This window comes from Lactuca saligna, chromosome 4 (genome assembly GCF_052625555.1).
Source record: "Lactuca saligna cultivar CGN05327 chromosome 4, ASM5262555v1, whole genome shotgun sequence".
Classification (NCBI taxonomy): domain Eukaryota; kingdom Viridiplantae; phylum Streptophyta; class Magnoliopsida; order Asterales; family Asteraceae; genus Lactuca; species Lactuca saligna.
In genome coordinates, this window is record NC_136420.1 from 98,648,484 (window position 1) to 98,670,079 (window position 21,596).

A 21,596-nucleotide genomic window follows, 5' to 3' on the forward strand; every position below is an offset into this window, starting at 1 on the left:
AGAGGAGGTGGGTGAGATTTAGTTTTTATTTTTTGTTTTTAACTATTTAAATATCAAAACAAATCAAAAAAATAGAAAAAAGAAATGAAAAGGGTAAAATCGACTTTTCAAGTATATTATGGACCAAAAACACAGAAAAACATTGAATTTGGATCGTTCATTCAAGTTGAAAACTTTTTGGATCCTATCCTTTATTGCCTTTTTCGAAGTTGCTTTGCATGAGAACCCTAGATCTAGCCTTTATTATGCTTTTGAGCCTTTTAATCCTCTTGGGTGCTTATGGGCACGTAAAGATAGAATCTTTACGTGTTAATCGAGCTTAGGGAGCCCAGATCTATAAATTATATACGCTGGATTCAAGCAGAATCGAGTTTTTAGAAGCCGCATGCATGCGACTCAGCGAGTCGAGTCGCGAGTCACCGAGTTTCCCCTTTTGAGTGGTGTCGAGTGGGGACCAGTGAGTGGTAGAGTGGACTCAGTGAGTTGGAGGTCAGACTTAGTAATGGAGGAACTCGAAGAGTTGTTCATACAACTCGGCGAGTCCAGGACGATCTTCTTAACTCAAGAACAACTCGTCGAGTTGTTCATCAGACTCGGCGAGTCGGATGCAGATAGCCTGAAGTTCTAGAATCGTAAGGCAACTCGTCGAGTTGATGCCACACTCGACAAGTAGCAGCGAGTGAAGTTTGAAAAGTGAGAGTAGAGACTCGGCGAGTTGGCGGACCAACTCGGCGAGCCAGGTCAACTGTTGATTGAATTGGACCAGGAGAGTTGACTTGACCAGGGGTAAAAGAGTCATTTTACCCCAATACAATTATCAGTATTTGTTTGAGTGTGTTTATGGAATTGTAGCCGAGGAGATACCGGAGTAGCAGCAAATAGCTTCCAGAACCATACACTCAGCAGCCAGTTCTCGAGGTGAGTTTCCTACCTGTAGGGACGGGTCTACGGCCACAATGCCGGCCCGTTTAGTTAGTAGTTAGTTCCGGATTTCGGTCCGAAGCAGTATCTCAGGGTGCTTGATATCTTTGTAACTCAGGCATGTTTATGTGTTATGTGCCCCGGACTTAGGTCCAATGTTGTATATGTGCTATGTTAGTAGATACGTGTTCATGTTATGCGATGATCAGATAGTTCCAGACTTCGGTCCGATGCAGCCCGTTCCGGACTTCGGTCCGATGTAGTCAGTTCCGGACTTCGGTCCGATGCAGTCAGTTCTGGGCTTCGTTCCGATGCAGTTAGTTCCGGACTTCGGTCCGATGCAGTCAGTTCCGGACTTCGATCCAATACAGTTAGTTCCGGAATTCGGTCCGATGCAGTTAGTTCCGGACTTCGGTCCGATGCAGTGGGCAAGGCCCAGTATGTGCTTTATTTGTTATTGTATGGTATGTGGTAGTTTGGGGGAGCTCACTAAGCTTCGTGCTTACAATTTCAGTTTTGGTTTCATGTACTTCCGCAAGCAAAGGGAAGAGCTCAGGATGATGGCATCGCACACACCACAGCTTCAGTTTTTGCCCTGGGAGTTGATTTAGTTTTATTTAGTTATGTTTTGATACAGTGGTGACACGGTTTTCTCGCAGTATTTTGTTATAGTTTGAGATACGCCACATATGGTTTTATTATGAAATACTCCGTTTTATGATCTTTTATATATATTAGAAATGAAATTTCCGGGTCGTAGTTTTGGGACGTTACAGAAACTTTCCAGCCCTGGCTACCTCTACATCACGAACCTCATTCAACATCAACAAATGACAGAGCATCGGGTCACCATTCGGGGTGGGCATACCAATGAAGATCCCAAAAGCTGTCTCTCGAAATGATTCAACTTGCCTACTATTTAGTTTTGTAATGTACTTTTTCAACTCAGTCCCCAACGCCCTTTAAAAGTACATTCTGCAGGCCATCCACGCAAACTATGCTGCAAAAGATTAAACATATATGCAAAAATTAAAAAAATAATAATAATAATACTGAAAAGTAACTTTAAATAACATTGTACTTGTATTTTTATAGCATTGTACTTATATATTGTTTTTTAACAATTTTATGCAACAAAAATAATGTTTTTATTCTATAACTTTTTATACAATGGTCTACGTCAATAATTATCTTTCAAAATAAATTGTCCATTTTCTATAACAAATTTACAGAATTTTACAGAAAGGTCCCATATATATTATAAAATTTACATAAATGGTCCACTTTAATAATAATTATAGAAATTTTCAATGTTTTTTTTAACTATAGAAATAATTGTAAATCGATTTTAATATTAATTTACATATAATCAAACATAAAATGATCTCAATATTCAATGGTCCATTTTAAGAGATAATAATTATAGAAAATCGGAAAAAAAAAAAACAAAAAACAAAAAACAAGAACAAAAAAATACATTTCCGCAAAGGCATATATCGTTCCGTAGAGGGCTCCTCTGCAGATCAGTTCTTGCAAAGGACCTCTGAGGATCTGTTCATGATGAAAAGAATAGGATAAATTGATTTCTCATTTCACAAACTCCGGTCCTTACATCCTAACAAACATACATGTTTATATATAACATTTAACCTATCAATTTCCAATTCATATAATCAATTTCTACTTCAGAGTTTATACAAAGATTAGGAAAAAAAATTGAAATATTACTTGAGTTCCATATCCATCAGATAACACATCGGAGTGCAGTTGCTCCATGCACGAATCGAGCTCACCGTGACATTTTTGTGTTCGTTCCGTCCGACGTCCGCAGCTTCCTTCCGCGAATCGACTGCCCTAGCTTCCTTCCGCATTCGACTAAGGAGGAAAGGGTAATTTTTGGGCGATTTTACCTAATGCCCCTGATCCTCAGAGCAATAAAGAATCCGCACAGGCGTGATGGTTCCGCAGAACCCCCTCTGCGGAACCTTTGGTCATATTCTGAAATCATCAATCTACAGAGGTGTAGTCTACATACGACGACCTGTTCGACAATACATAAGAAGATTCAGACATGTTTGAAGATGCTTTAGACCAAGATTTAAACTATGATGTGACCAAGGAGACATGACATACAATTTTAATATGCTTTAGTTTCATTTGAATTTTAATTATGTAATTTATATTTGAATTATATATTTTTTTAATTGCTGAATTAGTGTTCTTTTTGTTAGTTTTATATTATTGTTAAATTATAGGTTGTTTAGTTGGTATGAAGATGACAATTTAAATCATAAAAAGGTTTAGTAAATAATGAAAAATTTTCAAAATAAACAAAAACGCTCAAGGGCTCGAAAAATGTTACACTTGATAGATTGACTATTTGGTCTAAAAATAAGGGAGATAGGGGTCGAGATAGTAGGAGATAAAGATCGACTATGCATCAGAACTTTTTGAATTTTAAAACAAAATGTATAAGGTAAGTTAATGATGAAAAGCGACAATTAATTTATACTGAAATTTGGCTGTAATGGGCAAAACAGGAGACGACGCACCGGCCATCGGCATTGACCTCGGAACAACGTACTCATGTGTCGCCGTTTGGAAGAATGATCGCATCGAAATCATTCCTAATGCTCAGGGATATAGAACGACACCGTCTTGTGTTGCTTTCGTTGATGCAGCACGTCTCATTGGCGACGGCGCCAAGAACCAAGCCGCCATCAACCCTGCTAACACCATATTTGGTACGTAATAACCTTTTTTTTTTCATACATCGTATTGAATGTTGTTATTTTATTATGATTAAGCGTAAGGAAATTCCATATTTTAAGAATCATTCTTCACTCAACAGCGGAATCTGATACATTTAAGTACACTGAAGTCTTAGATCATTGTTATAAACTAATATTTTTTTTGAAATAATGTTCAGATGCTAAGAGGTTGATCGGAAGAAGGTTCAGTGATTCCAAAGTGCAGGAGGACAAGAAATTGTGGCCTTTTAAGGTGATAGAAGGTCCTTCCGACACACCAAAGATAGTCGTCTCCTACAAAGGTAAAGCCAAGGAATTTTTGGCGGAAGAAATTTCATCAATGGTTCTTGGAAGGATGAAAGAAATTGCAGAATCATACGTTGGAAAACCCGTGAAAGATGCTGTGATAACAGTCCCCGCTTACTTTAACGATCCACAGCGTCAAGCAACAAAAGATGCTGGCACTATTGCTGGACTCAACGTCATTAGCATGATCAATGAACCTACAGCAGCTGCAATTGCTTATGGTCTAGAAGAGCCCTTCAAAATGAAAGAGAAAAAGAAGAAGAATGTGGTGGTGTTTGATCTGGGTGGTGGCACTTTTGATGTCTCTATACTGACTATGGTAGAAGGGGAATTCGGTACCTTTGAGGTGAAAGCCGTTGCTGGTGATACTCATTTGGGAGGCGAGGATTTTGATAACCGCATGGTGGATCACTGTGTTAAGGAATTCAAAAGAAAATGGAAGAAAGACTTGACACCCAACAAAAAAGCATTGGGGAGACTGAGATGTGCTTGTGAGAAAGCAAAAAGGATTCTCTCGAGCGATACTCTCACATCTATCGAGCTAGATTGCTTGCATGAGGGGATTGATTTCTCTATGAAATTCAGTCGAGCTAAATTTGAAGACCTCAACATGGAGTATTTTGATCGATGCATCAAGACTCTGGAGGCATGTTTAAGCGATGCAAAGATGAAGAAACCGGAGGTAAACGAGGTGATTCTTGTTGGTGGGTCAACTAGAATACCAAAGGTCCAATGTATGTTGCAAAAACTTTTCAATCAGAAGAAGGAGCTATACAAGAGCCTAAACCCCGATGAGGCTGTAGCATACGGTGCAGCGGTTATGGCTGCAAAGTTAAGTGGTAACAGTGATAAAAGGTGTCGAGATTTGGTGTTATTAGATGTCACCCCTTTGTCCCTTGGTATAGAGGTAAGAGGCAAAAAATTTAACGTGGTGATCCCAAGGAACACTCCAATACCTACAAAGATATCCAAAATTTATTGTACAACCGAAGACAACCAATCTTGGTGGGAAATCATGGTGTATCAAGGTGAAAGAGCCAAATCTACGGATAACCATTTGTTGGGGAAGTTCACAATTTCTGGAATACCCCCGGCTCCAAAAGGAGTTGTAAGCACAATTGCGTGTTTTGAAATAGATGCCAGCGGTATCCTCACAGTCACAGCGGGGATATTATCAACCGGTAAGATGAATAAACTCATGATTACCAACGAAAACAGAAGACTCTCAAAGGAAAAGATCGAGAAGATGGTAAAAGATGCTGAAGACTACAAACACGAGGACCAAGAATACAAAAAGAAAGTAGATGCATTCAATGCTCTAGAGGATTTCATATACGACATGAAAAATAAGATTAAGAATATGGCTTACAGTGAGAGGTTGATGATGATGGAGCACAAGATTGCTGACGCGACCAAGTGGATCGAGCACCACGAAGATGCATCCATTGATGAGGTTCAGGCAATGAAGGAATATCTGGAGTCCATATGCATGCAAGAATTTTAGTTCTCAATTAAACTGGTATCTTCTAAGGTTGTGATTTCTTTTCATTAGTTTATGCTAAACAGTGCAACTCGTGAATTCTGGAATGCTATTTCGATCTTCTACTCATGCAACCATGCAAGGCATGTGATATTGGTACATTATGGATTTCTAGAAATTTGCATACTATGTTTATAACGGTGGTTGTTGTTTGATTATTATGGATTTATAGAAATTTGCATACTATGTTTATAACATTGGTTGTTGTTTGATAATGTTTATTCATGTATCAAAATGGAACGTCCAATATGGTTTATGCCACACTTGGTAAAGTTATGTTATCCGTTTTTTGTTTCAGTATTAGTACATATATGCTGAATTTACCCTAAGCATAAAGCACCCCAAAGAAAAATTGGAACTTGCAAAATCGGAGCTAGTGTGCTTACTTTAAAGAACCGTAAAAGATACATTATGTATTGAAGTAATTAAAATTTTGTAATTTTGTTATGCATGCCAAGCATCTATCATCTATGGACTCAACAAGACCACAAGAACCTTAATCATATAAATGGGGCTTCACCAGCCATTTTGCACCGGCAAGAGAATAATAAGAGAAAGTAACAGTTCCTTGGAATAACAAACACTAGATGGTGGGTTAAAATTTGTAATCTGTCATTCCTTAGGCATCTTTTTCTTTAAATCTAGTTATAGATTGTTAGCAATGTTGGTAGATATTTTGCATACAAAAATACTAGTTTCTAGATTGTAATGGTTGCAAAGTTAAGCTCAAGAGTCTACTTCCACCACACAATACGGTGGGTTGAGCTGGTAGGAGCGGGACGTGGGGAGCACCACAAAGTGTGGTGTGTGGGATTACACCGCATGCATTCTTTCATTTTTTACCGTTGGACGCATGTAGGATTATCAATGTTTTAAAAACCGGTTTGAACCGGCCGGTCGAACCGATTGGACGGGGAACCGGTGGAGAGAGCGGTTCAACTATCACCGGTTTTATATTAATTTCTGAACCGGATTAAACCGACAGGTCTTTAAAAAAAACCCGGTTGAACCGGTCAAAATAAACCGGTTGAACCGGTTAAACCGAATAAAAACATATGAAAAAAATCATTTACGTAATAAACTTTAATGACTTTTTTCTTCAAAACTATTTAGTTTTATGATAAATATTATAAAGATTTTTTATGATGTTATATTCATCTAAAATTATATTTGGTTTCAATATTATATTTTATTTTCTTTTTGGCGTATATGAATTGATGTAAAACATTAAAACTTATGGTTATGTGTTATTTTAATATATTTGGATTCATTTACAACTTATTTCTATGTGTATATTTAATGTTTCAACTTGTACACATCAAATTCATAATTTATATATGTATGTATGTGTAGGAAAATAGAAAAAAAAACATGAAAAATATAAAAATCGGTTCACTCGTCGGTCGAACCAGTTAAACCGGGAATCGGTCGCCATACCGGTTCAATTAAACAACCGGTTTTTAAAACATTAAGGATTATAATTTTTTTTCCTCTATCTCCACTACAGAATACTACTTTCATTATATACCACAACACAAAAAACCTCTACATTCTTTATATCAAATTCAAAACGCCATAATCATGTTCCACGGTAAGTTTGCTTTGTGAGAATCGATGTTTATCGAAAACGTTATGCAAATAATGCTCGCTTATCTACAAGAAGACAAAGTTGAAACTTCCTCTTCAAAAACCAGAAAATGCCCTTTACAGAGAAATCGTGTGGATGGGCACAACCATCTTGTACAATACTATTTTGTCGGTGATGAAAAGTTTAGACGTCGGCTTCGGACAAGGAAATAATTTTTCTATGCATATTTAGTGAGATGAATCGATTTCCATATTTTCAACCGAAGTGGGAAGCTAGAGGTAGGCAAGGTTTCCCTCCAACTGAAAAATACGACAATTCGTCAACTAGCATTCAACATAGGACGGACTCATGGGATGAGTATTTGAGGCTCTCAGAAAAACGGCACAAGAATGTAGCACCTGGTTCTTGGTACGTATTTCTTTTTATCAATGTTGTAAAAATCGGCCTAGGCGGCCGATTAATCGGCGCCTAGGCGCTAGGCGGACTGCAACCGACCACGTTTTATGTGTAATCGGGGCTGGTCAAAGCCGGTCAAACTCGGAGCTAATCGGATATAATCGGAGATAATCGGATCTAGGCGTTTAATAGGTCAACATCGGTCAACGGATTTTCAAAAAAGATTAGGGCAAAATCGTAAAAACTGATAACTTTTTCTAGGGCTCGTTCCCACTTCGCTCATTCCCGTCGTTGTGGTTTCTCTCTTGACTAAAAGTTGAAAACTTTTTTGTGGTTTCTCTCTTGACTAAAAGATGAAATCGAAGAAGATAATAGTGTCGTCGCCTTCGCCTGTTACAACCCCAATGTGTGAAATCCGCCATCTTTGCTGTTAGAGCCGCTGTTAGGGCTGCATTGTATTCAGTGTTCGGCAACAATCTTCATAATCGACACAGGTTAGTTTATCAAACTCGATTTTTGCTATCAAATTTCAATTTTATCTATTGTCCTCGATTTGAGGTGTTAATCATTTGATTTCTGATGAACTAATGATGAAATATATGCTCATTTTTCTGTTAAACATGGAAGACGAAAGTTGGGTAACATTCGTACTTTGGCCCGATTCCGGTATCAACTTGTTTGGTTTATCAACTTGTTTCCAGTATTTTGGCCCGATTCTTTGATTTTTACTACCTATTAAATACGAAATTCGTACTTGTTATTCTGTTAATGTGATTGAGTTTACTTAGTTCCAGTATCATTGCTTCATATAGAGCTGAGATTGACTGATTGAGTTTATAGAACAGGTTGTTTTTGCTAAAAATTAATTAGAAGCTAGTTTGGAAATATGATTGAGTTTAGTCAGTTTACAAAACTTGTTTACAGAGCCTCTGATATGAATAACACCAATACGGTGTTATTGTTAATGTGATTTTTTTAGTGATATGTGAGTGAGTATTCAACTATTTTTAATGTGTTAATGTGATGATAATCATGATATACTCAATAATAAATATTAGATGAAGTGATGATAAATGGATATGATACAAAGTTTGTTGATTTAGTGAGAATTTTTAATGTGTTAATGTATTTTTTTTTATAACAGTTGACAATCAATGGCATCTAATGCATCTACTACATCTGTTGGATCAACCGCCACTGGTGCACATAAACGTAATTCAGATGATGTTGGTTGGGAATATGGTGTCATCCCAGATAAAAGCAACATGGATAGATTGAAATGTACCTTGTGCGGAAAAGTGTTTGGTGGGGGGATTTATAGGATGAAACAACATATTGCTCATGTAACGGGGAATGTATCTTCATGTCCAAAGTCTACAAAAGATGATCAATTGAAATGTCTGAATTATCTTAACGAAGGGAAGTTGAAAAAAAAAGCTAAAAAAGTTCATATTGAAGATTTAAGGGTAGAGGCGAGACAAGAATTGCATGATAGCGTGGATGAAGTAGAAAATTCTTTGGGGTCGAAGGCTCCAAATGTTATAGGCCCCATGGATAACTTCGCAAACATAATAAACCCCGAAGAAGTTGTGAAGGCGGGAAAGAGCAAAAATATTGATCTTAACAATATTGTCCGGAAAGAAAGAATATTAGCGGTCCATAAATTTATTAGTAGGTGGGCATACGAGAGTGCGATTCCTTTTCATGCCTTTGAAAGGGATAGCTTCAAAATGATGGTGGAGGTTATTGGCCAATTTGGAACCGGGCTTCCATGTCCTACTAGATATGATTTGAGTGACCCACTTCTAAAGCTTGAAGTTGAAAGAACAAAAAATTTTTTGAAAAAAAACGAAAAAGAATGGAAAGAGGATGGATGCTCGATTATGACGGATGCTTGGTTTGATCGAAAAAGGAGAAGCATTATGAATTTATGTGTTAATTCGAAGATGGGTACCGTTTTTTTATCTTCAAAAGAATGTTCCGGTGAAGCACATACAAGCCAACACATATATGAGTATGTGGAATCTTGTATTCAACAAGTTGGTCCTGAGAATGTTGTTCAAGTTGTGACCGATAATGCCAAAAATAACATGGGGGCAGCGAAGTTGCTAAAAGAGAAAAGACCATCTATTTTTTGGACATCATGTGCAACACATACCATTAACCTCATGCTTGAAGGTATTTACATTATTTTATTTATTTATTGTATTTATTATTTTATTTTTCTTAGTAGTTTATGTAGTTTAAAAATGTTTAATTATATATTATAATTTATTATTTAATCGTGTTTGTTTTTCAAGGTATCGGAGCACTCCCAAGGTTTAAGAAAATCCTAGATCAAGCAAAGAAACTAACCATATTCATTTACGCTCACCACAAAACCTTGGCGATGATGAGAAGTTACACCAACAAAAGGGAAATTATCCGACCGGGAGTCACAAGATTTGCTTCGGCCTTTCTAACATTACAAAGTTTGTCCGAAAAAAAGGAGCAACTAAGACATATGTTCTCTAGCAACGAATGGGAGGAATGTAAATTTTCCGGTAAGCCTAAAGGGATTGCCTCATATAAAACGGTGACAAGTGTCCAGTTTTGGTCCGGTGTGACACAATGTTTAAAAGTGTTCTCTCCTTTGGTGAAAGTCCTTCGAATGGTTGATGCGGATTGGAATCCCTCAATGGGTTTTGTTTATGGGGAGATTAAAGTTGCAAAAGAAGAAATTATCAAATCTTTGGGTGGTAACGAGAAACACTACAAGCCTATTATAGATATCATAAACACAAAGATGAAAGGTCAACTAGATTCAACTTTACATTTGACATCTTATCTTTTGAATCCGTATTACCATTATAATGATGCACAACTCCAATTTGATCCCGATGTAATGGATGCGGTTCTTGATTTTTTTGATACATTATTTCTTGGAGATTTAGAGATACAAAGGCAATTCGTAACTATTGACTTGCCAAAGTACAAGAAGAAGGTTGATAGATTTGGCTCCGATCTTGCAATTAAACATTGTAAGGTGAATGATGCCGACATTGATCTGGGTAATTCGTTTTCCTTTTAGTTATCTATTTATCTATTTTATAAAATTTTGATATTTATCGATTAATAATGTGTTTTTGTTTCAAAATCATAGCTAGTTGGTGGGGACTATTTGGTGGCACAACTCCTCATTTGACAAAGATTGCAATGAGGATTCTTTCTTTAACTAGTAGTTCATCAGGTTGTGAAAGAATTGGAGCACGTTTGAAGGGGTTAGTAATATAAAGCATTAAATTTATATTTTATAAAATTTAAATATTAAGCATGTTTAAACTCTTTGTTGTGTTTAAATTTGTAGGTACACACAAAGAAACGAAATAGATTGGAGACAAGCAAATTGAACAATCTTGTTTATGTTCAATTCAATGCTAATTTAATGGAGAAAAACAAAAAGAGAAAAGATAGAAACATAGAAGTGCTATTATCAAATCATTCTCTCTCCGCTCAAGAATGGATTGTTGATTGCGATGATTGTGATGTAGACGAAGTAGACCCCAAAACGGTTGATGAAACTCTTGAAACCGATGTTAGTCAAGCACCCCGCGAAAGTCCAAAAACGAGCGAACTTTTTGATGAAGATTTCGAGTCCGAGAGTGAGGATCAAGTGTTAGAAGAATACGAATATGAGTCGGATGGGGTTCAAATAATGGAAGTATGTGGTGAAGATTAGAAGAAAATTGTTGTGTTGTTAAAACTTATTTTAAACTTTTATGGACTTGTTGGATATGATTTGGTGTGCTTGTTAAACTTACTATTAAACTTTTATGTTTATTTTGGATGATAAATGGTTGTGTTTGTTAAACTTATTAAGTTATTATTAAACCTTTATGCTTATTTACTTATATTCTTAGTATTAAAATTAGATTTATAATTTTTTGAATTATTTTTTTAATAATTAATGTTCCCCGATTAATCCCCGTCTAACCGATTAATCCCTAGACCCCAGTCCACCGCCTAGCTAACGTCTAGCGTTTTCTGCAACCTTGCTTTTTATTAATCATTTAAAAATCTTGCATTTTGGCCTTGGACTCGGCAAGTTGAAGGACCAACTCGTCGAGTAGAAGCGGGATGGGACGCGGGATTCAAGCAATGGACTTGACGAGTTGGGCCCCGGACTCGACGAGTAGACGTTGTCTGAAAAAAAAAAATAAAAAAAAAAAAAAAAAACCCTAATCCGAGGGTTTGCACCCTATTTAAACAATGTTATGTCGGCCATATCGTCCCTTATGCTCCCAGAACACCTCTCATTGAAACCCTAGTCGTTATTGAAGCAATCTAAGCTTTGTTGGTGGATTTTGGTGCTTGTGGTTTTAAGAAGGAAGTAGAAAAGCTTGAGGAAGCGAGTAGAGACCAAGGGAACCCGAGTTTGTGCACCTTCTATAGTTCATTGATGGTAAAAAGTTGTAACCTTGCTCTTTCATTTGTTAGATCCCTTTTGGGGAGATTTAGGGATTTTATAAGCCATTTTTATGGCCAACCATGATTGCAAACATGGTTGGGGGTTGGAGCTTATGAATCACGTCATTAAGGGGGTCACTAGGCAGTTGGGGACTGCTTTTGCACCCATGAAAGGTCCCATGCATCATAAGAGCTTGTTTTATGTCTTTTTGAGCTCAGAGTCCCATGCAAGCACGTAAAGTTCGTAACTTTACATGCTAGATCGATTGTAGAAGCTTGGAGCTATCTTTTGATCAAAAGTTGTACATCAGAACTCGAGGATTTAGAATGTGGACGTGACCGACTCGGCGAGTCCGTTCCTGGGACTCGACGAGTCCAAGGCTTTAAGTCTCATATCTGTTGAGGGTCAAAAGAACTCAGTTGAGTGTTAGAAAATCGGAAAAAAATACATTTGCGCAAAGGCATATAGAAAATCGGAAAAAAAAAAAAACAAAAAAAAAAAAACAAAAAAATACATTTGCGCAAAGGCATATATCGTTGCGCAGAGGGCTCCTCTGCAGATCAGTTCTTGCAAAGGACCTTTGAGGATCTGTTCATGATGAAAAGAATAGGATAAATAGATTTCTCATTTCACAAATTTCAGTCCTTACATCCTAACAAACATACATGTTTATATATAACATTTAACCTATCAATTTCCAATTCATATAATCAATTTCTACTTCTGAGTTTATACAAAGATTAGGAAAAAAAATTGAAATATTACTTGAGTTCCATATCCATCAGATAACACATCGGAGTGTAGTTGCTCCACGAATCGAGCTCGCCGTGACATTTTGTGTCCGTTCCGTCCGACGTCTGCAGCTTCCTTCCGCGAATCGACTGCCCTAGCTTCCTTCCGCATTTGACTAAGGAGGAAAGGGTAATTTTTGGGTGATTTTACCTAATGCCCCTGATCCTCAGAGCAATAAAGAATCCGCAGAGGCGTTTTGGTTCCGCAGAACCCCCTCTGCGGAACCTTTGGTCATATTCTGAAATCCTCAATCTACAGAGGTGTAGTCTACATACGACGACCTGTTCAACAATACATAAGAAGATTCAGACATGTTTGAAGATGCTTTAGACCAAGATTTAAACTATGATATGACCAAGGAGACATGACATACAATTTTAATATGCTTTAGTTTCATTTGAATTTTAATTATGTAATTTATATTTGGATTATATATATTTATTTAATTGCTGAATTAGTGTTCTTTTTGTTAGTTTTATATTATTGTTAAATTATAGGTTGTTTAGTTGGTATGAAGATGACAATTTAAAGACAAAACTGTAAAATTAGTCCTTGTGGTTTGCAAAAAACTTTGGATGGGTTCCAAAAAGTTTTCGACTTCCATGGAAGGTCTAAAATCAAGAATTTTCTTTAGTTTTAGTCCTTGAAAATTTGAAAAGACTATTTTGCCCTTATTATTTATTTTTTTCATTTTCTTTATTTGTATTAATTGTTTTATAATTAAAAAAAAAAAAGAAATAGAAAAAAAATGGGCCTACAAACCCCATCCACCCTATATTTCTTTCTCGTGTTCTTTCCCTCTTCATCAAAAAGACATTGACTTTCAGATCATTTCCATGTCTATCACCCCGTCAAGAAGACCTAATGATCGCCACCCCTTCTTGTCGGTGAGTATTTTACCTCTCATCGCCTCCATTCCTCGTCCTTTATGAGCCAGTGGATTTACATATTAGAGCTTGAAACCTGCCTTAACCTTAATGAAGTCGACAACGTTGAATCTAGTAACAAATCGGAAATCTTGAAATGTTCTAACTTGTGGCGACATACTCATCTCTTTCCCTTAGCCGCCAGACTATTTTAGGGTTTCAATCCAGATTTTGATTTTGTGTCTTCTGCAAATTTCTAGGTTGGTTTAGAATTTTTATTTTGATTTTCTGCAATTCTTATTCATCATTGTGTTTATCATTTTCTACGATTCGTGTTCATCACTGATTTTGTGTTTTCTGCCTACTCATGGAAGAAACCCACTAAGTCAATTTTTTTGGACATCACAGGTTTTCTTCAATGGTTTTTAAACATGGATTTTGCGAAATTTTATCATTTGGCTACTGTTGCTCGATTTGTGGTTATCAAGAGCTTGAAGAGTTTGTGTTGGGATGCACTTTGGTGTCTGCACTGTAATTTTTCGGATTATAATACACTTAATTAGGATGAATTAATTTTGGTGTTCTAATTTTAAGTGTTTTAGGCGTAATTGCAAATAAATTTGATTTTTTTGTTGGCCTTTGCTTCTACAATAATTTTATACATTTCGATGAATGGTAAACTCATTGAAGAAGAAGGTTGCTGCAGATTCTGGGTTTTTTGTTCATATTTTGTGTGAGTTTTGATTTGCAGGTGATGTGTGATGAAGAAGAAGATGGGAAAGAGAGTCAAAAGATAGGGAGAGAAAATGGGGTACGGTGAAGAGGAGGTGGGTGAGATTTAGTTTTTATTTTTTGTTTTTAACTATTTAAATATCAAAACAAATCAAAAAAATAGAAAAAAGAAATGAAAAGGGTAAAATCGACTTTTCAAGTATATTATGGACCAAAAACACAGAAAAACATTGAATTTGGATCGTTCATTCAAGTTGAAAACTTTTTGGATCCTATCCTTTATTGCCTTTTTCGAAGTTGCTTTGCATGAGAACCCTAGATCTAGCCTTTATTATGCTTTTGAGCCTTTTAATCCTCTTGGGTGCTTATGGGCACGTAAAGATAGAATCTTTACGTGTTAATCGAGCTTAGGGAGCCCAGATCTATAAATTATATACGCTGGATTCAAGCAGAATCGAGTTTTTAGAAGCCGCATGCATGCGACTCAGCGAGTCGAGTCGCGAGTCACCGAGTTTCCCCTTTTGAGTGGTGTCGAGTGGGGACCAGTGAGTGGTAGAGTGGACTCAGTGAGTTGGAGGTCAGACTTAGTAATGGAGGAACTCGAAGAGTTGTTCATACAACTCGGCGAGTCCAGGACGATCTTCTTAACTCAAGAACAACTCGTCGAGTTGTTCATCAGACTCGGCGAGTCGGATGCAGATAGCCTGAAGTTCTAGAATCGTAAGGCAACTCGTCGAGTTGATGCCACACTCGACAAGTAGCAGCGAGTGAAGTTTGAAAAGTGAGAGTAGAGACTCGGCGAGTTGGCGGACCAACTCGGCGAGCCAGGTCAACTGTTGATTGAATTGGACCAGGAGAGTTGACTTGACCAGGGGTAAAAGAGTCATTTTACCCCAATACAATTATCAGTATTTGTTTGAGTGTGTTTATGGAATTGTAGCCGAGGAGATACCGGAGTAGCAGCAGATAGCTTCCAGAACCATACACTCAGCAGCCAGTTCTCGAGGTGAGTTTCCTACCTGTAGGGACGGGTCTACGGCCACAATGCCGGCCCGTTTAGTTAGTAGTTAGTTCCGGATTTCGGTCCGAAGCAGTATCTCAGGGTGCTTGATATCTTTGTAACTCAGGCATGTTTATGTGTTATGTGCCCCGGACTTAGGTCCAATGTTGTATATGTGCTATGTTAGTAGATACGTGTTCATGTTATGCGATGATCAGATAGTTCCAGACTTCGGTCCGATGCAGCCCGTTCCGGACTTCGGTCCGATGTAGTCAGTTCCGGACTTCGGTCCGATGCAGTCAGTTCTGGGCTTCGTTCCGATGCAGTTAGTTCCGGACTTCGTTCCGATGCAGTTAGTTCCGGACTTCGGTCCGATACAGTTAGTTCCGGAATTCGGTCCGATGCAGTTAGTTCCGGACTTCGGTCCGATGCAGTGGGCAAGGCCCAGTATGTGCTTTATTTGTTATTGTATGGTATGTGGTAGTTTGGGGGAGCTCACTAAGCTTCGTGCTTACAATTTCAGTTTTGGTTTCATGTACTTCCGCAAGCAAAGGGAAGAGCTCAGGATGATGGCATCGCACACACCACAGCTTCAGTTTTTGCCCTGGGAGTTGATTTAGTTTTATTTAGTTATGTTTTGATACAGTGGTGACACGGTTTTCTCGCAGTATTTTGTTATAGTTTGAGATACGCCACATATGGTTTTATTATGAAATACTCCGTTTTATGATCTTTTATATATATTAGAAATGAAATTTCCGGGTCGTAGTTTTGGGACGTTACAGAAACTTTCCAGCCCTGGCTACCTCTACATCACGAACCTCATTCAACATCAACAAATGACAGAGCATCGGGTCACCATTCGGGGTGGGCATACCAATGAAGATCCCAAAAGCTGTCTCTCGAAATGATTCAACTTGCCTACTATTTAGTTTTGTAATGTACTTTTTCAACTCAGTCCCCAACGCCCTTTAAAAGTACATTCTGCAGGCCATCCACGCAAACTATGCTGCAAAAGATTAAACATATATGCAAAAATTAAAAAAATAATAATAATAATACTGAAAAGTAACTTTAAATAACATTGTACTTGTATTTTTATAGCATTGTACTTATATATTGTTTTTTAACAATTTTATGCAACAAAAATAATGTTTTTATTCTATAACTTTTTATACAATGGTCTACGTCAATAATTATCTTTCAAAATAAATTGTCCATTTTCTATAACAAATTTACAGAATTTTACAGAAAGGTCCCATATATATTATAAAATTTACATAAATGGTCCACTTTAATAATAATTATAGAAATTTTCAATGTTTTTTTTAACTATAGAAATAATTGTAAATCGATTTTAATATTAATTTACATATAATCAAACATAAAATGATCTCAATATTCAATGGTCCATTTTAAGAGATAATAATTATAGAAAATCGGAAAAAAAAAAAACAAAAAACAAAAAACAAGAACAAAAAAATACATTTCCGCAAAGGCATATATCGTTCCGTAGAGGGCTCCTCTGCAGATCAGTTCTTGCAAAGGACCTCTGAGGATCTGTTCATGATGAAAAGAATAGGATAAATTGATTTCTCATTTCACAAACTCCGGTCCTTACATCCTAACAAACATACATGTTTATATATAACATTTAACCTATCAATTTCCAATTCATATAATCAATTTCTACTTCAGAGTTTATACAAAGATTAGGAAAAAAAATTGAAATATTACTTGAGTTCCATATCCATCAGATAACACATCGGAGTGCAGTTGCTCCATGCACGAATCGAGCTCACCGTGACATTTTTGTGTTCGTTCCGTCCGACGTCCGCAGCTTCCTTCCGCGAATCGACTGCCCTAGCTTCCTTCCGCATTCGACTAAGGAGGAAAGGGTAATTTTTGGGCGATTTTACCTAATGCCCCTGATCCTCAGAGCAATAAAGAATCCGCACAGGCGTGATGGTTCCGCAGAACCCCCTCTGCGGAACCTTTGGTCATATTCTGAAATCATCAATCTACAGAGGTGTAGTCTACATACGACGACCTGTTCGACAATACATAAGAAGATTCAGACATGTTTGAAGATGCTTTAGACCAAGATTTAAACTATGATGTGACCAAGGAGACATGACATACAATTTTAATATGCTTTAGTTTCATTTGAATTTTAATTATGTAATTTATATTTGAATTATATATTTTTTTAATTGCTGAATTAGTGTTCTTTTTGTTAGTTTTATATTATTGTTAAATTATAGGTTGTTTAGTTGGTATGAAGATGACAATTTAAATCATAAAAAGGTTTAGTAAATAATGAAAAATTTTCAAAATAAACAAAAACGCTCAAGGGCTCGAAAAATGTTACACTTGATAGATTGACTATTTGGTCTAAAAATAAGGGAGATAGGGGTCGAGATAGTAGGAGATAAAGATCGACTATGCATCAGAACTTTTTGAATTTTAAAACAAAATGTATAAGGTAAGTTAATGATGAAAAGCGACAATTAATTTATACTGAAATTTGGCTGTAATGGGCAAAACAGGAGACGACGCACCGGCCATCGGCATTGACCTCGGAACAACGTACTCATGTGTCGCCGTTTGGAAGAATGATCGCATCGAAATCATTCCTAATGCTCAGGGATATAGAACGACACCGTCTTGTGTTGCTTTCGTTGATGCAGCACGTCTCATTGGCGACGGCGCCAAGAACCAAGCCGCCATCAACCCTGCTAACACCATATTTGGTACGTAATAACCTTTTTTTTTTCATACATCGTATTGAATGTTGTTATTTTATTATGATTAAGCGTAAGGAAATTCCATATTTTAAGAATCATTCTTCACTCAACAGCGGAATCTGATACATTTAAGTACACTGAAGTCTTAGATCATTGTTATAAACTAATATTTTTTTTGAAATAATGTTCAGATGCTAAGAGGTTGATCGGAAGAAGGTTCAGTGATTCCAAAGTGCAGGAGGACAAGAAATTGTGGCCTTTTAAGGTGATAGAAGGTCCTTCCGACACACCAAAGATAGTCGTCTCCTACAAAGGTAAAGCCAAGGAATTTTTGGCGGAAGAAATTTCATCAATGGTTCTTGGAAGGATGAAAGAAATTGCAGAATCATACGTTGGAAAACCCGTGAAAGATGCTGTGATAACAGTCCCCGCTTACTTTAACGATCCACAGCGTCAAGCAACAAAAGATGCTGGCACTATTGCTGGACTCAACGTCATTAGCATGATCAATGAACCTACAGCAGCTGCAATTGCTTATGGTCTAGAAGAGCCCTTCAAAATGAAAGAGAAAAAGAAGAAGAATGTGGTGGTGTTTGATCTGGGTGGTGGCACTTTTGATGTCTCTATACTGACTATGGTAGAAGGGGAATTCGGTACCTTTGAGGTGAAAGCCGTTGCTGGTGATACTCATTTGGGAGGCGAGGATTTTGATAACCGCATGGTGGATCACTGTGTTAAGGAATTCAAAAGAAAATGGAAGAAAGACTTGACACCCAACAAAAAAGCATTGGGGAGACTGAGATGTGCTTGTGAGAAAGCAAAAAGGATTCTCTCGAGCGATACTCTCACATCTATCGAGCTAGATTGCTTGCATGAGGGGATTGATTTCTCTATGAAATTCAGTCGAGCTAAATTTGAAGACCTCAACATGGAGTATTTTGATCGATGCATCAAGACTCTGGAGGCATGTTTAAGCGATGCAAAGATGAAGAAACCGGAGGTAAACGAGGTGATTCTTGTTGGTGGGTCAACTAGAATACCAAAGGTCCAATGTATGTTGCAAAAACTTTTCAATCAGAAGAAGGAGCTATACAAGAGCCTAAACCCCGATGAGGCTGTAGCATACGGTGCAGCGGTTATGGCTGCAAAGTTAAGTGGTAACAGTGATAAAAGGTGTCGAGATTTGGTGTTATTAGATGTCACCCCTTTGTCCCTTGGTATAGAGGTAAGAGGCAAAAAATTTAACGTGGTGATCCCAAGGAACACTCCAATACCTACAAAGATATCCAAAATTTATTGTACAACCGAAGACAACCAATCTTGGTGGGAAATCATGGTGTATCAAGGTGAAAGAGCCAAATCTACGGATAACCATTTGTTGGGGAAGTTCACAATTTCTGGAATACCCCCGGCTCCAAAAGGAGTTGTAAGCACAATTGCGTGTTTTGAAATAGATGCCAGCGGTATCCTCACAGTCACAGCGGGGATATTATCAACCGGTAAGATGAATAAACTCATGATTACCAACGAAAACAGAAGACTCTCAAAGGAAAAGATCGAGAAGATGGTAAAAGATGCTGAAGACTACAAACACGAGGACCAAGAATACAAAAAGAAAGTAGATGCATTCAATGCTCTAGAGGATTTCATATACGACATGAAAAATAAGATTAAGAATATGGCTTACAGTGAGAGGTTGATGATGATGGAGCACAAGATTGCTGACGCGACCAAGTGGATCGAGCACCACGAAGATGCATCCATTGATGAGGTTCAGGCAATGAAGGAATATCTGGAGTCCATATGCATGCAAGAATTTTAGTTCTCAATTAAACTGGTATCTTCTAAGGTTGTGATTTCTTTTCATTAGTTTATGCTAAACAGTGCAACTCGTGAATTCTGGAATGCTATTTCGATCTTCTACTCATGCAACCATGCAAGGCATGTGATATTGGTACATTATGGATTTCTAGAAATTTGCATACTATGTTTATAACGGTGGTTGTTGTTTGATTATTATGGATTTATAGAAATTTGCATACTATGTTTATAACATTGGTTGTTGTTTGATAATGTTTATTCATGTATCAAAATGGAACGTCCAATATGGTTTATGCCACACTTGGTAAAGTTATGTTATCCGTTTTTTGTTTCAGTATTAGTACATATATGCTGAATTTACCCTAAGCATAAAGCACCCCAAAGAAAAATTGGAACTTGCAAAATCGGAGCTAGTGTGCTTACTTTAAAGAACCGTAAAAGATACATTATGTATTGAAGTAATTAAAATTTTGTAATTTTGTTATGCATGCCAAGCATCTATCATCTATGGACTCAACAAGACCACAAGAACCTTAATCATATAAATGGGGCTTCACCAGCCATTTTGCACCGGCAAGAGAATAATAAGAGAAAGTAACAGTTCCTTGGAATAACAAACACTAGATGGTGGGTTAAAATTTGTAATCTGTCATTCCTTAGGCATCTTTTTCTTTAAATCTAGTTATAGATTGTTAGCAATGTTGGTAGATATTTTGCATACAAAAATACTAGTTTCTAGATTGTAATGGTTGCAAAGTTAAGCTCAAGAGTCTACTTCCACCACACAATACGGTGGGTTGAGCTGGTAGGAGCGGGACGTGGGGAGCACCACAAAGTGTGGTGTGTGGGATTACACCGCATGCATTCTTTCATTTTTTACCGTTGGACGCATGTAGGATTATCAATGTTTTAAAAACCGGTTTGAACCGGCCGGTCGAACCGATTGGACGGGGAACCGGTGGAGAGAGCGGTTCAACTATCACCGGTTTTATATTAATTTCTGAACCGGATTAAACCGACAGGTCTTTAAAAAAAACCCGGTTGAACCGGTCAAAATAAACCGGTTGAACCGGTTAAACCGAATAAAAACATATGAAAAAAATCATTTACGTAATAAACTTTAATGACTTTTTTCTTCAAAACTATTTAGTTTTATGATAAATATTATAAAGATTTTTTATGATGTTATATTCATCTAAAATTATATTTGGTTTCAATATTATATTTTATTTTCTTTTTGGCGTATATGAATTGATGTAAAACATTAAAACTTATGGTTATGTGTTATTTTAATATATTTGGATTCATTTACAACTTATTTCTATGTGTATATTTAATGTTTCAACTTGTACACATCAAATTCATAATTTATATATGTATGTATGTGTAGGAAAATAGAAAAAAAAACATGAAAAATATAAAAATCGGTTCACTCGTCGGTCGAACCAGTTAAACCGGGAATCGGTCGCCATACCGGTTCAATTAAACAACCGGTTTTTAAAACATTAAGGATTATAATTTTTTTTCCTCTATCTCCACTACAGAATACTACTTTCATTATATACCACAACACAAAAAACCTCTACATTCTTTATATCAAATTCAAAACGCCATAATCATGTTCCACGGTAAGTTTGCTTTGTGAGAATCGATGTTTATCGAAAACGTTATGCAAATAATGCTCGCTTAT

General features: G+C 37.0%; 3 protein-coding genes across 3 annotated transcripts; all 3 read left to right on the forward strand.

The window, feature by feature from the left end:
• Window positions 1–3,448: 3,448 nt before the first annotated feature.
• LOC145039962 (heat shock cognate 70 kDa protein-like) lies at window positions 3,449–5,481 on the forward strand. The gene is made up of 2 exons (XM_078987956.1): window positions 3,449–3,665; window positions 3,851–5,481. The coding sequence occupies exons 1-2, from the start codon at window positions 3,449–3,451 to the stop codon at window positions 5,479–5,481; spliced, it is 1,848 nt and encodes a 615-aa protein (XP_078844082.1).
• Window positions 5,482–8,655: 3,174 nt separating this feature from the next.
• LOC145039963 (uncharacterized) lies at window positions 8,656–14,426 on the forward strand. Its single transcript, XM_078987957.1, has 5 exons — window positions 8,656–9,679; window positions 9,802–10,551; window positions 10,644–10,765; window positions 10,848–11,201; window positions 14,358–14,426. The coding sequence occupies exons 1-5, from the start codon at window positions 8,656–8,658 to the stop codon at window positions 14,424–14,426; spliced, it is 2,319 nt and encodes a 772-aa protein (XP_078844083.1).
• A 3,448-nt stretch (window positions 14,427–17,874) lies between these two features.
• LOC145039964 (heat shock cognate 70 kDa protein-like) lies at window positions 17,875–19,907 on the forward strand. Its single transcript, XM_078987958.1, has 2 exons — window positions 17,875–18,091; window positions 18,277–19,907. Exons 1-2 carry the CDS (start codon window positions 17,875–17,877, stop codon window positions 19,905–19,907), a joined length of 1,848 nt encoding a protein of 615 aa, XP_078844084.1.
• The last annotated feature ends 1,689 nt before the right edge of the window (window positions 19,908–21,596 follow it).